At 40.6% G+C, this 16,850-nt stretch overlaps 1 protein-coding gene across 21 annotated transcripts in view; it reads left to right on the plus strand.

Moving 5' to 3' along the window:
- The window catches only part of NRXN1 (neurexin 1), a 1,255,052-nt gene that overhangs the window by 515,344 nt on the left and 722,858 nt on the right, over positions 1 to 16,850 (plus strand). The window contains exon 8 of one of the 21 annotated variants that reach the window (XM_084623803.1): positions 4,260 to 4,460. The exons of 19 other annotated variants lie outside the window; for them this stretch is intronic. In XM_084623803.1, the coding sequence (XP_084479929.1) occupies positions 4,260 to 4,337 (78 nt within the window). In that variant the 3' untranslated portion in view covers positions 4,338 to 4,460. Of the gene's footprint in view, positions 1 to 3,358; positions 3,460 to 4,259; positions 4,461 to 16,850 lie in introns of those variants that run through there. One more of the 21 variants, XM_084623804.1, reaches the window with a different exon arrangement.

A 16,850-nucleotide genomic window follows, 5' to 3' on the forward strand; every position in this document is an offset into this window, starting at 1 on the left:
ACCTAAAGAAAAGCAGGCAGAAACAGGGAAGGAAAAATCACATTTCTGTTAGCAGCTTTCCTTTCCTCAGGACTAGACATGTACCAAACCCTTAAAATTACCAGTGTCCTAGACCTTATAGTGGCTCCAAACCTTGTTAGAGTGCAACATTTATATGCATTTGGATGCCATTAGCCCATATTTCCCAGTGCTTTAGTCAAGATCTTCTTTTCCTTACTGAAAAACATTCAACTTCTTTTTAAAAAAAATTGTTTAATACAGAACTACAAAAAGTAAGTCTTTGGAACATGCCTCTGGCATCCATTTCCACATCATGCAGTAATATATCATATAAGCAACAGCTCTTTGGTGATGTATTACACTAATACATTTAGTAACAGAGCTTTGAGAACATAGAGTGTAATGCATCATCAAAGGCCAAAGCTGTGAGTCAAACTAGCCAGTACAAGATATTCTAGAACAATGGTTTTCAAACTTTTTTTTCTGGTGACCCCGTTGAAGAAAATTGTTGATTCCTGCAAGCCAACGGAGCTGGGGATGAGGGGTTTGCGGTGTGGGAGGGGCTCAGGGCTGGTGCGGGGGTGACGGCTGCAGGGTGGGGCTGGGGGTGAGGGGTTTGGGGTGTAGGAGGGGGCTCCTGGTTTGGAGGGGCTCAGGGCTGGGGGTTGGGGTGCGGAAGGGAGTCAGGGCTCAGGGCTGGGGCAGGGGATTGGGGCACAGGGTTGGGGCATGGGCTTACCTCGGGCAGCTCCCGGTCAGCGGCGCAGTGTGGGTGCTAATGCAGGCTTCCTGCCTGTCCTGGCACTGCGGACCGTGCTGCGCCCCAGAAGCGGACAGCAGCAGGTCCAGCTCCTAGATGGAGGTGCGCAAGCAGCTCCACATGGCTCTCGCCTGCAGGAACCCCCTCCCCCCCCGTTTGCTTTGGCCGGTTCCCAGGCAATGGGAGTACAGAGTCGGTTCTTGGGATGGCGGCAGCGTGGGGAGCCCTGTGCCCCCCTCCTCCTACGTAGCCCCCCCGCCTAGGAGCTGGACCTGCTGCTGGCTGCTTCTGAGGCGCAGCACGATGTCAGAACAGGTAGGGACTAGCCTGCCTTAGCTGGGCAGCACTGCCAATGGGACTTTTAACGGCCTGGTCGGCGGTGCTGACCAGCACCACCACGACTCAGTGCCCTACATTCCGTGACCCAGTACTGGGTTGCTACCCACAGTTTGAAAACCACGGCTCTAGGACCAGACATCAGATTTCAGGTCGTTTTAACCCTTTAAAGCTGGGAGTGGAGATTTTCCACTTTTACTGTGGTTTTTTAATTTATTATATTGCTAGCTATAAACCTGCTGGAAACTTCTGACACCAGTCAATTAATTTATTCCATACCATTCTTCTGGGAAATTGAGTTCTTGGGGCCTGATCCAAAGTTCATTAAAGTGAATAGGAGTCTTTTCATTCATTTAAATAGGTATTAGATCATCCCCTGGGTGAATTGTTCTGTGATTTTGCTTAAGTTAATGCTTAAGTTTCTCTCTGTGGAAAGGTATTACGAGTCATAAGTGGATGTGTGTTTGTGTGTGACCTTCCAGGTTAGCACATCCTTTACAATCTGATCTCAGTTCGGCCGTTTTATTTAACCTATGTGGAAAAAGAGCACAAAGGAAAAAAAATTATTTGTGGTTTACTGGACCATTTGGTTTGAAAATCTGTAAACCAGAGGATGTTGGAAGGAAGTCCTTGAAGAATGGAGCTTTGCAGTGTTTTCCTTAATAGTAGACCAAGTCCAGCAGGTCTTTATTCATGTGACTAGACTTTGCTCTTGCAAGTAGTCCCATTTTAAGAAAACAAAAATAAAACTTTTGAGGTCACTAGCACTACTCATATGAGTGAAGATTACCTGTGTAAGTAAGGGTTTGCAGGGCTGGGTCAGTTGGAATGGGTACTATCTGACATATTCTAAATTATGATGTTATAAATCTGAATTTGTGTGTATATATATGACAAAGAACTGCCATTAATTTGGCAGAACCATGTTGGCCTACTTGTTTCTGAATTTAAAATTAGGACAATTAGCAAGTAGAAGGAAAACAGGTGAAATCTCATTCTCTTCATTAGATGCCTGTTGGAGTAGTTGTAAATATGATTATCTTCACTGATGGCTTCTAGCAGTAGTTGTAATCTCTTTGTCTCCACTGGATGGCTGTAGCAGTGGTAAATGGGATTTAATTTTCTCTGAGTGCTTTGGGAATAAGTGTAATCTCATGATCTCTCCTGGGTGTTTACAGTTATATTTCAAAAGTCACAATTTAAACACATTTTTCTTTATCAAATAACTTAGTTTTCTGTAACAATTTAGAGAGAGATTTTCAAAGATACAAAGGATGGGTAGGCACCCACCTTGGAGCTCAGTGGGAGTTTAGTGCCTAACTCTCTTGGACCCCTTTAAAGAAAATCCCAGCCTTGAAAATTAAAGCTGAGTTTTTGAATCCAATGTCTCTTTTCATGTGGCCACTTTTAAACAGTAGTAGTGAAATTTGGCTCGTATGCCATACCATGTATTACTTTGCCCATGTAGGACTATGAAATCCGGTGCATGCACACTCCCTTGCCAAGGCCAGATTCTAGAAAGCATCCCCATTCAAGAGAGCACATAAATACATGATTAAAGTTAAGCAGGTAATTAAGTGCTGTCCTGAATAGGGATGGACTTAAGCAATTGTTTATGTACTTTCCTGAATTGGGGCCCTACTTCTGAAAGGAGTAATGAGGTACTGTAGAATTGCTTTCACATCTTTTGAGATGTGAAGGTTAAAAATGTATTCTGAAACATTGTAATGATATTTCATACCTAGAGGTGGCATTCATAGAGAGATTAAAATTTGCACAAAAGTTTCTCACTGGGTCAAATTTATCTGTGATATAATTCAAAAATATTTTGTCTATTTTCCCCCTAAATTTACATTGAAAAAAATTTCAGTTTAAATCTTCCAGGTTTTAGGGGAAAAAATCTTTTAAAAATAAATTTGCTTTCAATATTGTGGTGAAAAATTCAGTTTGGTCAAAAGGGCATTTTTCATTGTAATGGAAAAAGATGGGAAAAAAATCTTTCCTTTCCACCTTTCTGACCTACAAACAGCATCGTTTCAATAAGAGTCACACCTTGCTGGAGACCACCCACAGCAAACTAGATCAAGCTTCCGTCTCCTGCATCTTCTACTCTTAAATCTCTCTTTATCTACCAACAGGGTCCATTCTTTTCCTGAATTCCAGTCCTTCCTCCCTGCACCTGCCCTTTCCCCAATAATTCTTGACTTGCCCATCCCCATTTACCAATTTTTCTTTTCTTTGCGTTTTCATTTTCCCACTTAGCTTTCAAGTCCCCAGTGTACCTCAGGACCCATGATGTGACTACTGCAGCTCTCCAGCTAAGACTGAGAATTATGGAGGGAAAAGGATTTGACTGGAAAGCCTGCTTAGCTAAGAAAAATCAATTCTATAAGTAGCCTGGTCTGTAATGGGTATATTCTCTGCTTCAGAGACTAATAGTTTTTCAGGTACCTATGACTCTGGGAATTTATCCAATCTAACAGTGATCATCTTGATACCATCCCAGACTTGTGTCTTAATTATGTACCATGGTGGTCCTTACAAATTTCCCAGTTGCCTTAGATAACTATGTGAAGTTTAGATAACCTCATTATTTGCAATTTTGAAGGCATTGTCTATAGAAAGTGGAAGGAAGCACAAAGGGAATTCTGCAGACACTGAAGTAACCTTATATGAGAAAAACTGGCAAGGTTTTCAGGGCCACCATGTATATGAAAGGTAAATTATCTACAGCTCATTGTGGTTCTGATCCAAAAGCACTGAAGTTAATAGAAATGGTTCCATTACTTTTGTGTGCTTTGGATCAGTCACTGAGTTTTCATCAACTACAAACACACAGGATGAAATCTTGGCCCCACTTAGGTCAATGGCAAAACTGTCATAGATCTCAGTGGGACCATGATTCACCTATTGTGTCCAAATCAGTATTCCGAATATTGTACCTGCTGTTATATTTCTGTGTTCCTCTGTCCTTATCACTATGTCTAGATCAGCACCTGTAATGCAGCCTTTTTACTTTATATAGCTATGTGGACTCCAGTAAAAGGTCATATTTTTAAAGGCGCATTGGGAACTTTGCATGCATGTATGCTTGAACTCACACATTTTGAGTAGTATCACCTTGTTACGTGCATGTGGTAGAATCTGTGACCTGTGTTTGCAGGTGACAGCTATGAAGGGTCTGAAAACAACCTTGTGCAGAGATGGAAGCCATGTTCTGAAAGTTGAGTTCCAAAACTGAAAATCCGGTCTTTCAAAATTGGACTGTTGCTGGATGTGCCAGGCAGCTCCGAACATGTTTGCTCGTATTTTACGATGTTGTCCTTTTACATATTTGTTCAGGAAGAAAGTTGTGTGTTCAGGTTTTTCAGCGGTGAATGGCAATCTGAGAAACTAAACAGTTATGGATCAATATTTTAAAATGACTACATTAATATTGGATATGCCTTGATTATTGTTCTAATCAGTTATTCTAAAAGAACAAGCTGGAAAGAACATTAGTAAACCTGCAGCTATGTGTATCCAAATATTGAGCTAGATTGTGACACGGATCCAAGTGTCTAGTATAAATGGGTGCAGCGTACCCATTTTCCCCCTGCTGGAGTATATGTGCAGGGAGAAGCTCTGCCCCCCACCAATTATTTGCATTATTAGGTATTTATATAATGGCAATGCTCAAAAATCCCCAATGGCCAATGCACCAGGCAGTGCAGCTGCACAGGGTGCCATAACCGCACAGGGCGCCATAACATGGCATTGTTATAGGTCAGCAGCAGGTCATTATCACTGTGCTCCTTCAGAGCAAGGGGGGCAATGAGAGAATTGTGCCTTAACTAGTACTCCTTTTCTTTTTATAAAGCAGAATGCATCCTGGGGCTGCTCCAGGATGATGACGTTTATACACCCCACCCACCTTGCTAGGGCCTATTTAAAGAACCATCTAGCCCATAGGAAAGTGGAGTCTTGTCTCCATGTCTGGAGTCTTCCTGTGTCATGAATAAATAAAATGAATGAGACCACTGAATATTTGATATTTGACTATGAGCCAGCCTCAATGTGTCAGAGTTGCCTACAAACTTTACTCCCCTCCATGCCTGCTTCAGTGAAAGATTTGTCAGAATAAGGACTACATGATCTAGCACAGTATGTTAACAATCTTCACAAAAGAAGATGAATATTAGAGAGGAATCTCTAATATTACTTTAGCTTTTAAAAAACTGAGTTGTGCTGAGATTAAATAGAAAATCAGGTAGAGGGTACTGCATCTATTCTGTTACTGACACATGATTGCCAAAAAATCGTGCTTAGCTTTCATGTAAAATATTTTATGTCTGCTTTTTTTATCCATAATTCAGCATATGTCTTGTATCTAGACCTGGTCAAAATTTTTCTTCTGAAAAGGTTTTTAATCATAAAATAAATAAAAAAATGAAATAAAAAAAAAGTTGGAAAATGTCAATTTCAACCTTTTTCAATTTTCCAGAGTCACATTTTGAAATGTCTATTTGATTTAAAATGTCATTTCAATATCCTTTTAAGTTGAAATGCCCATTCAAAAAGAAAATGTTTCAGGAGGAAAACAAATGTCACTATTTATGGAACGGAAATTCCCTTTTTCTAACCACCTCTGTGTTCAATGAAATGGAGATGTGATAAGTCCTCAACAGTACTGCCTATGCTCACTCTCCTAACTGTTAATTCTGTGAAGGTTCATTTACACGAAAACTACTGCCTGGCTCCCAAATGAAAACAGAACATTATACAGTAGTATCTTTGAAAACGCGTGGCGAACGGGGGAAGTCCCGGATGACTGGAAAAAGGCTAATGTAGTGCCAATCTTTAAAAAAGGGAAGAAGGAGGATCCGGGGAACTACAGGCCAGTCAGCCTCACCTCAGTCCCTGGAAAAATCATGGAGCAGGTCCTCAAAGAATCAATCCTGAAGCACTTGCATGAGAGGAAATTGATCAGGAACAGCCAGCATGGATTCACCAAGGGAAGGTCATGCCTGACTAATCTAATCACCTTTTATGATGAGATTACTGGTTCTGTGGATGAAGGGAAAGCAGTGGATGTATTGTTTCTTGACTTTAGCAAACCTTTTGACACGGTCTCCCACAGTATTCTTGTCAGCAAGTTAAGGAAGTATGGGCTGGATGAATGCACTATAAGGTGGGTAGAAAGCTGGCTAGATTGTCGGGCTCAACGGGTAGTGATCAATGGCTCCATGTCTAGTTGGCAGCCAGTGTCAAGTGGAGTGCCCCAGGGGTCGGTCCTGGGGCCGGTTTTTTTCAATATCTTCATAAATGATCTGGAGGATGGCGTAGATTGCACTCTCAGCAAATTTGCGGATAATACTAAACTGGGAGGAGTGGTAGATTCGCTGGAGGGGAGGGATAGGATACAGAAGGACCTAGACAAATTGGAGGATTGCGCCAAAAGAAATCTGATGAGGTTCAATAAGGATAAGTGCAGGGTCCTGCACTTAGGACGGAAGAATCCAATGCACCGCTACAGATTAGGGGCCGAATGGCTAGGCAGCAGTTCTGCGGAAAAGGACCTAGGGGTGACAGTGGATGAGAAGCTGGATATGAGTCAGCAGTATGCCCTTGTTGCCAAGAAGGCCAATGGCATTTTGGGATGTATAAGTAGGGGCATAGCGAGCAGATCGAGGGACGTGATCGATCCCCTCTATTCGACATTGGTGAGGCCTCATCTGGAGTACTGTGTCCAGTTTTGGGCCCCACACTACAAGAAGGATGTGGATAAATTGGAGAGAGTCCAGCGAAGGGCAACAAAAATGATTAGGGGTCTGAAACACATGACTTATGAGGAGAGGCTGAGGGAGCTGGGATTGTTTTGTCTGCAGAAGAGAAGAATGAGGGGGGATTTGATAGCTGCTTTCAACTACCTGAAAGGGGGTTCCAAAGAGGATGGCTCTAGACTGTTCTCAATGGTAGCAGATGACAGAACGAGGAGTAATGGTCTCAAGTTGCAGTGGGGGAGGTTTAGGTTGGATATTAGGAAAAACTTTTTCACTATGAGGGTGGTGAAACACTGGAATGCGTTACCTAGGGAGGTGGTAGAATCTCCTTCCTTAGAGGTTTTTAAGGTCAGGCTTGACAAAGCCCTGGCTGGGATGATTTAACTGGGAATTGGTCCTGCTTCGAGCAGGGGGTTGGACTAGATGACCTTCTGGGGTCCCTTCCAACCCTGATATTCTATGATTCTATGATTTGATTATGAGGAAGTAGCTTAAATAAGCAAATATATTTTGGCAGAACCTATAGTATTTGCAGTACAGTGCACTGTTTTTAAAAGTGTCTGCAAGAAGTTTTCAGGTCTATATGGGGTGAGAGTAGCTTGTATAAAAATAGAAATAAATGTTTGTAATTATTTTAAGCTAATATATCGTTTTAAGCTAACACTGCATTTTTCATAGTGTTTTAAACCTTATTTTTCAATAAAATTGAAGAAAAATTTGGAACAAAAATTGTTTTGAACAAAAAATCAACCCATTTGTTTTGAAAATGTCAAAATGTAGTGGTTTGACTGTTTAAATTTTTTTTCAGAGAGGACAATGTAGTGAATTCAACACAAATTCTCTAAATGTTTTGGTTGGCCCAAATACTCATTTTTCAGTGAATAAAATTGTTCACAAAAAAATTCACTCCACTCAAGCTATTATTTCAAAATGCAGTTGTGTGAGATTTGTTATAAGCTTTTACTGGACATCTGACAAAGGAATTGGGCTTGATTCCAAGAGGTGAAGAGCACCTGCAACTCAGATTGAAATCAGCCTGGATTGTGATTGCTGGGCATCACTTAGGATCAGGGTTTGTTTGGAAGGTATCAGGATTTGTTTGGAAGGTATTCTTGTTCACCTTGATCTTCTGAGGTGAAAAGTGCTCAGAGGACATTAACGTTTAGGATGACCTGCACTCCCCAGTATCAGGCCCTTTGTGCACTAAATGTAAGCTTTTTGGCTCATTACTGGAAAGATGTAATTAATAGATGGGGATATACCTATTAATTATTATTAATGATTAAGGAAAAGGGTTATTTTTAAAGACAACATTAACCTTAAATAACACACATAGATGGGCTATAGATGAGGTATGGACATTGATGCTTTAGTCACCAATGAGACAGACACTTTATAGATTTCCCCTCCTCTTGCACCCCTGTGCCATGCCTGAAGGCTCAGAGGAAATATTGGCTGCCTGAAAAAGGAAGATGAGTGTAGAACAAGCTCCAGAGTGGTCTATGGAGGATGGAACAGTGCACTGTCCAGGAATCCCCTGGGAACTCTGGTAGAGTCTTTGTGGTGAAGGGAAAACCAGCTATGGAAAACATACAGCTAGTCAGATACTGTTTCCCCTTTTGCAGATGTGGACTTTTACTGCACTACCAGTACCAATAGAGCTACAGGAAGCTATATTTTTTAAAGTGCAAAATATTGTGGCTTCTAATTGTCTAAAGTGTTTTAGGCGCCAAAGGCATCATTTGAAAGTGCTGGTGGATACAGAGTGTCTGATGTGAAGAAAGAGATTAACTGAAGAGAGTTGTAGTGTTTCAGGTTGAAGAAGGGAGGCTGAAAAGACTCGTGAGAACAGAAAAAAGGAAGAGAGGCACTTTCCAGGAATACTGTCAAGGAAGCTGTCTCTCAGTTAAATCACATAGAAATGGAAAGGAGCAAAGTTTCCTTTTAATAAGTTACTAGCTGCAGAGTATATTTGGTTAAAAATGAATCAGCTAGTTAGCTAAGTAGGGCAGAAGTTAGCCATCAGCAGTGTAAGTTGTAAGTCCATCAGCAACATAAGCAGGGTTCAGTCAGGCCCTGAGCCAGTACGTTAGCCAGTTACTGCACCAACTACCACACAAGATAGGGGGCATGTTATTGTAGCTAGCCGACTAGATGCCAAGTCTGCATGATGGGCAGCTAACTACCATAGCAGAAAAGGAAGGAAATGATCTAGCTGGAAGCTAGCTGGGAAGCCAGTTCATATTCACACAGCAGTCAGGAAAAAGACCAATTTCAGTCTAGGATGAATAGGCTATTCGCCCAGCAGTGGAACAAAGGGATCCTTTCAAACCATCAATCCACCAACAGAATGGAGCATTGCAAAGTGGAAACCAGCCAGAAAGGCACACAGCCAACAGCTCGCCAGCAGCTAGATGCAGAAGCAGCTTACAAAGAGAGAGAGAGAGAAAAAGAGAGAGAGAGCAATCCAGGCTGTCAGGCAATTATTATTCTAGAGAAGTAATAGGGTTAGGATATCAGTTGGCAGCTAGTAGAGTACTGAAGGGAGATGTCTAAGAAGGAAAAGCTAGTGAAGAGTGTAATATAAAAGACCTTTATTTCCCCCAAGGTATAGAGATTCATGTTCTGCTGATAAATTGATTGGAGCCTAAAATTGTTTGCATATCTGTTTATAAACCTGTGATTAATTCACTGCAAAGAATTGTTCAGATGCTTGTAAATGTGACAAGGGTGAGACATTTTATTAACACATTAAAACTTTTCAAAGTATTTTTTTTATTTTAGTGTTAATATAAATAAATCTTCCAAATGGCCCCTTATCTATGATACATCCACATGGCTCCTGCACTATAATTAAGTCCCTCTTAAAGACCCACCTCTGCCATGCTGCTTACAGTGTGGTGAGTTGGCTTGTGTATTAAATGCTTATAGTTGTTCCCTTTCCCATCATCTCTGTCTGCTTAACTCTCTGTCCTTAGATTTTGAAGACCCTGGAGCAAAGGTCACCCTGCTTGAGAGGTTGGAAAGAAACTAAGACATTACAGTCGCTACCCTAACTATATAAATAATAATGACTGAACTGCTCTATTGTAATCACGGTCCACTCTCGCATAACTCCTTTTAATTAACTCCTGTAGCTTACAGTCTTTAGACAATCCTTGCACTTAAAACATGGGGGTTAGTGAGGGAAGGCTAAAAGAAATGGCATATATATAACTTTTATTGGAACTTAGTAGCATTTCTCAGCTAAATGTTGTGTGGTGAGTGGTAGGGGAGAAAATCCCAGATCCAATGCAACAAATGATGCTCTAAAAAAGAGTCCTTTGTTCTACCAGTCACTTGAGGTTGTACATAATTTGTTTTGTTTCCTGGGTTTTGTGTGATATAGGCATCCAAAGCGCTTTTGCCTCAGATAATACATTTTGTTTTCCTTTTGGTGGTTTGCCTTGTTATTTTCATTTTGTGACTTATGTCTTGATAAAGGCTTTATTCCTATTTGGAAGCTGATTCAACCTATGTGGAACCAACTTGCTCCTAAGTTCCGCAATTTAGGTGCTGCCAAGAAATTTCTAAGACTCTTTGCTGTGGGAAATTAAAATATAAAAAAAGCCCCAAGCTCATTCATTAAAGACAGTGAACATAGCAACTGCAGTCAGAAAACCGCTAGCAGTCTGGCAACTGATAGCAGGGCTTAGAAAGAGAAATAACAAAATAATCTTTTTTTTTAAATCATTAAAACACTTATGTCCACAGTAGTATGAAAAACACTACAACAAGCCTACTATCAAAGCCATTATTAAAATAATTGCTTTTCAAACTTCTATTAATGTAATACATTAAACAATATGCCACTGAACTGCTCTCCCCCACGGGAAGCAAAACAAAAAGCCATTCTTTAGCATCCTAAGATGTCCCAGTTCAGACAGTCTGAACAGTAGAGACAGCAAACAAAGAATCATTTGCAATGTCAGCTTTGTGACTTCTAGCTGAGCAGACCAATTCATGTCCTGTCTCCCAAAAGAGGAATCTGTCCAGCTAAGTTAGATGGAGATGATTTACTGGGACCTGTTTACTTTTAATTATGGCTAACCTCTCAAATAATGGAAAGTAAACCCACATTTGAAAAAGAAGAGCAGAAATCAACATATTTTTACTCTTTACATATACTACAGGTAGCTCTCTTCTATCTGTTCATATCACCAATATGTCCATCAAGTATAATCATAATTATATAACTCTCTTTCAGCATTTTTATCCATATATCTCAAAACACTTTACAAAGGTAGGTAACTATCATTATCCTCAATTTACACATAGGGAAACTGAGACACGGCTACGTTAACTTGTCCAAGGTTATAGACCAAGTCAGCAATAACACAACACAGGTTTCCCAGTCCAATGCTCTATCAACTTGACTGAGCTGCCTCCTTATAATCACTTAAGGTATGTCTGCACTGCAATGCAAAGTGTGGTTGCAGAACACTATTAACTGTGCTAGCGTGGCTAAAAATAGCAGCATAGCTGCAGTGGCATGGGTTTCAGGGTGGGCTGTTGACCTTGGGTACCTAGTCACAGTGCTGAAGCCCATGTCACTGCATCCACACGGCTATTTTTGGTTACCATGCTATGGACTGTGGGGTGAACATACCCTAGACATTCATCTCCCTAGCAGTTGAACACCACCAGCAAAGTGCTGACTGCCTTCATCTCCCACCAGTTTCTCATTGGCTGGAGTGGAAAATACTGAGCCCAGAATTGGCCCAATGTATATGACTGAAACATTTTTTCCAATACCAAAACTGTGGACCTGATTAACTGCACTGATACTTCAGTTTTACACTGGTGTAACTCTTAAAATCAGTAAAAAGAAAGGAGTACTTGTGGCACTTTAGAGACTAACAAATTTATTTGAGCATAAGCTTTTGTGAGCTACAGCTCACTTCATTGGATGGTGTTGAACAGTGAAGCAAGATGAATCAGGCCCGCAGTTTTGGTGTTGGCAAGATGTTTGCAGTGGACCTTCAAACATAATCTTGGTTCCCTGGAGAGTTCAAAACAATGGTGATATTTTCTATTTTTTGTATACATTTGCCTTTCTGGAATTTGCAGGCAGACAATAAAAACAATGGAACATATATTTATTGTCTGTATTAAATGCATCTCTATTGCTTTTAAAAAAGTATGATGCATTATATATCTTGTAACATTATGGAGAGTGAATGCAGAAAACTACAGAAACAATAAATAGTACAAGCTTAATGTCTCTAGTTAACCATTCAACATAACTCTAAGGTGTTTGAGGGGTGTACAGTGTAATGGTTACTTTGAGACATTTGTTGTTCAGATTCAGGTTTTTACCATGTTAGATAAGTATATTTTTCTATCTTAGCAGCCAGCCATTGTGTTTAACCATCACATTTGTTTAATACATAGCTGCAAACAGTGTAGTCTCAAGGGCGTAAGCCCTTGTGTTGCCATTCTGGTTTCTTCTTACACAGAAATTTGTGAGAATCTCATTACATAAAAACGTGTGTGTAGCTTTCAGTAAGCTAAAAAATAATAGTATAAAAATAATAGCCTTGTTAATAGTTCTTTGTCCGTACTTCATAAACCAAAAGGACCGATTCTGACTGTGATGTCCTGGTCTCCCCCTGGGGTGTCTGGACCCTGACTGTCACACTGACATACTTATTCATGTTTAGTAGTTCCGTACTCCCCAGAAAGCCTGACTGAAATCAGTTCTAAGGATGGCATTAATGAGCCTTAATTGATTACAATTCCCGCAGATTGAGATATTGAGGATTTGGGGGTATAGGAGAGGGGTGAGTCACTCACACAAGTTCTTGCTGTTAGCTGTGTAGACACTCTCAGTAAACTATCTGAGGTGTGATTGCAGCATATGTATATATACCCAAGCAAACTTTAATACACCTAGTGCCATACCAAGAGCAGAGAAGCCACAACAGCATGGGCTTCAGCGTGAGCTATCTACCTGAGTAATTACCCTGGGTGGGCTTGTACAGCCTGTGCGGCTACCCAGGCTACTACAGCTTCACTGATATTGAGACAGGCGCTAGCTAGATTACAGCTAGCTCAAGTAAGTCTATAGACGCCAAGTTAAAACACAGGTTTCCTGATTCCAAGTCCCAGATTCTAATTGCAAGATCATCCTGCCTCCTTGGTTTGTAGGTCAGATCAATATAGACATATTTGTTCCAAATAGAAACTTTTTTTTCTTTTTTAAATGACAAAACTTTCATTGGCTTGAGTGGGAACAGGCCCAGTAAAACTGGTTGGAGCTTTGCCTGAATCTAGTGATAATATAACTACTTCTTTCTGGACAATGTGAGCCATGTCCAGTGCTCCATGGGGCTAGATGGTGCACAGCCCTTGTGTGGCTTTTCCTCTTTGTATGCCCCCACCCAGGGACCAAAGCACAACTGCAGTGAACTATTCGCTAGAAGTCTAGACACCTAAAAAGGGGAAGAAAGAAGGGCAGAACCAGGTCTTGAAACTGTCAGGTAAACAGCTTATCAAATCTATCTTTGCTTGGACCACCATGCTCTACTGAACTGAAGCCTCTTTATTCAGCAATGGTATGATTTAGTATTTGCTCTAAGCAGAATCTTGGTAAGCAAGTTCTCAGACCACTCCATATCATCTGAAATAGTGCATCAAAATATATTTGACATTACCTTCTTGAATCTTTAATTATATAAGGTGGGCCCAATTCTGCTTCCCTTAAGCAAATCTGCCACTGAAGTTGTTGAAGTCAATGGGAATAAGATCAGATCCACTGAAGTTAATAGGAGCTTTGCCTGAGTAAAGCAAAGTTCTATATACAAAAGTTGGATGCAGAAGAGATCCTCTTACAAAGTATATGTGGAAGGCAAGGATTTAGTAACACTTGTGCCTGCTGCACACCATTTGTTAGCAAAAACTGCTATTCGGAGCGCTCTAAGTGTGATATGTGTTTCATTTACACCTAGTAACCTGTTGTCTGTCTAAGGAAAACAGAAACCAAAATATTATTATGCAAATACAGTATTAGAGAGCTTGAATGACTTTGTCTTTCCCTTCTTGTATGAAACAATGGTGTGCTGCATGGAAGTAGCCTTGTTATAGGTTGCAATATGTGTGTTTGTTTTTATTTATTATGTTCTGGAAGAGAGGGGTATGAAAAGAATAATCTTGTTTGAAAAGTTCATATAAGAGCTGTGGTGCTATATTCTAGCAAAAGAAGAGACCTGGGCTCTTTCTTTTCTGTATCCTTTTCAGTACTTATTGTGGTTGGTGGTTTTACTATTGGGCTATATTGTGCCTGATAGGCACTAATCTGCTGGAGGTGGTGCAGAGCTGCACTGACCCAGGGGGAGTCATTGTACCTGAAGGTTCCTTGGAATGCAAGGGCATGTGTCCACTGCACCATCCCTTAGGCTGGTCTGAGAAGGGGACACATTTCTGTGTTTCATCTTACCCCTTTTGTGATGGCTTATGCTCATAGGTGAACTAGCCTGAAGAACTTCCAGTTCTCAGTAGAGCTGCAAAGATTGCAGATCTGGCTGGCCCCTGGGTGGGTGGCTCTTCACAAACCTGCAAGGGAACAAGTCACATTCTAGTTGTATATAAATGTAGGGACCTTTGTCAATATCTTTTTATGGTGCATAATGAATATTTAAACAAATGTCCTGTCAAGTGAGGAAAATCAGTCAGGTATTGGTATGCTGTCACAAGAAACACTAGTGTGAGAGGGCCTACTGAATAAACAAAGACTATTTTATTACCTCCAAACTCTTACCCAAATAATTCAATAAAAGTTAATTCTAACAGTAATGTTTAATTCAAACTAACATCTCTTTACAAGCGTCTGAGCCATGCCTCCTCAGGTTTTGCATAAGCAATTTCTGTTTTTTTCATAGATTCATAGATATTTAGGTCAGAAGGGACCATTATGATCATCTAGTCTGACCTCCTGCACAATGCAGGCCACAGAATTTCACCCACCACACCTAAAAAAGACCTCACACCTATATCTGTGCTATTGAAGTCCTCAAATTGTAGTTTGAAGACCTCAAGGAGCAGAGAATCCTCCAGCAAGTGACCCGTGCCCCATGCTACAGAGGAAGGCGAAAAACCTCCAGGGCCTTCCAATCTGCCCTGGAGGAAAATTCCTTCCCGACCCCAAATATGGCGATCAGCTAAACCCTGAGCATATGGGCAAGATTCATCAGCCAGATACTACAGAAAATTCTTTCCCGGGTAACTTGGATCTTACCCCATCTAAAAACCCATCACAGGCCATTGGGCCTATTTACCATGAATATTTAATTACCAAAACCATGTTATCCCATCATACCATCTCCTCCATAAACTTATCGAGTTTAATCTTAAAGCAAGATAGATCTTTTGCCCCCACTACTTCCCTCGGAAGGCTATTCCAAAACTTCACTCCTCTGATGGTTAGAAACCTTCGTCTAATTTCTAATCTAAATTTCCTAGTGGCCAGTTTATATCCATTTGTTCTTGTGTCCACATTGGTATTGAGTTTAAATAATTCCTCTCCCTCTCTGGTATTTATCCCTCTGATATATTTATAGAGAGCAATCATATCTCCCCTCAACCTTCTTTTAGTTAGGCTAAACAAGCCAAGCTCCCTGAGTCTCCTTTCATAAGACAAATTTTCCATTCCTCGGATCATCCTAGTAGCCCTTCTCTGTACCTGTTCCAGTTTGAATTCATCCTTCTTAAACATGGGAGACCAGAACTGCACACAGTATTCCAGGTGAGGTCTCACCAGTGCCTTATATAACGGTACTAAAACCTCCTTATCCCTACTGGAAATACCTCTCCTGATGCATCCCAAGACGACATTAGCTTTTTTCACAGCCATATCACATTGGCAGCTCATAGTCAACCTATGATCAACCAATACTCCAAGGTCCTTTTCCTCCTCCGTTACTTCTAGTTGATGCGTCCCTAGCTTATAACTAAAATTCTTGTTATTAATCCCTAAATGCATGACCTTACACTTCTCACTATTAAATTTCATCCTATTCCTATTACTCCAGTTTACAAGGTCATCCAGATCCTCCTGTAGGGTATCCCTGTCCTTCTCTAAATTAGCAATACCTCCCAGCTTTGTATCATCTGCAAACTTTATTAGCACACTCCCACTTTTTGTGCCCAGGTCAGTAATAAAAAGATTAAATAAGATTGGTCCCAAAACTGATCCTTGAGGAACTCCACTGGTAACCTCCCTCCAACTTGACAGTTCACCTTTCAGTAGAACCCGTTGTAGTCTCCCCTTTAACCAATTCCCTATCCACCTTTCAATTTTCCTATTGATGCCCATCTTATCCAATTTAAGTAATAATTCCCCATGTGGCACAGTATCAAACGCCTTACTAAAATCTAAATAAATTAGATCCACTGCGTTTCCTTTATCTAAAAAATCTGTTACTCTCTCAAAGAAGGAAATCAGGTTGGTTTGGCACGATCTACCTTTTGTAAAACCATGTTGTATTTTGTCCCATTTACCATTGACTTCAATGTCCTTAACTACCTTCTCCTTCAAAATTTTTTCCAAGACCTTGCATACTACAGATGTCAAACTAACAGGCCTATAATTACTTGGATCACTTTTTTTCCCTTTCTTAAAAATAGGAACTATGTTAGCAATTCTCCAATCATATGGTACAACCCCTGAATTTACAGATTCATTAAAAATTCTTGCTAATGGGCTTGCAATTTCTTGTGCCAATTCTTTTAATATTCTTGGATGAAGATTATCTGGGCCCCCCGATTTAGCCCCATTAAGCTGTTTGAGTTTCGCTTCTACCTCAGATATGGTGATGTCTACCTCCATATCCTCATTCCCATTTATCATGCTACCATTATCCCTAAGATCCTCTTTAGTCTTATTAAAGACTGAGGCAAAGTATTTGTTTAGATATTGGGCCATGCCTAGATTATCCTTGACCTCCACTCCATCC

The sequence above is a fragment of the Lepidochelys olivacea genome, assembly GCF_965140295.1.
Source record: "Lepidochelys olivacea isolate rLepOli2 genome assembly, chromosome: 3".
NCBI lineage: Eukaryota > Metazoa > Chordata > Testudines > Cheloniidae > Lepidochelys > Lepidochelys olivacea.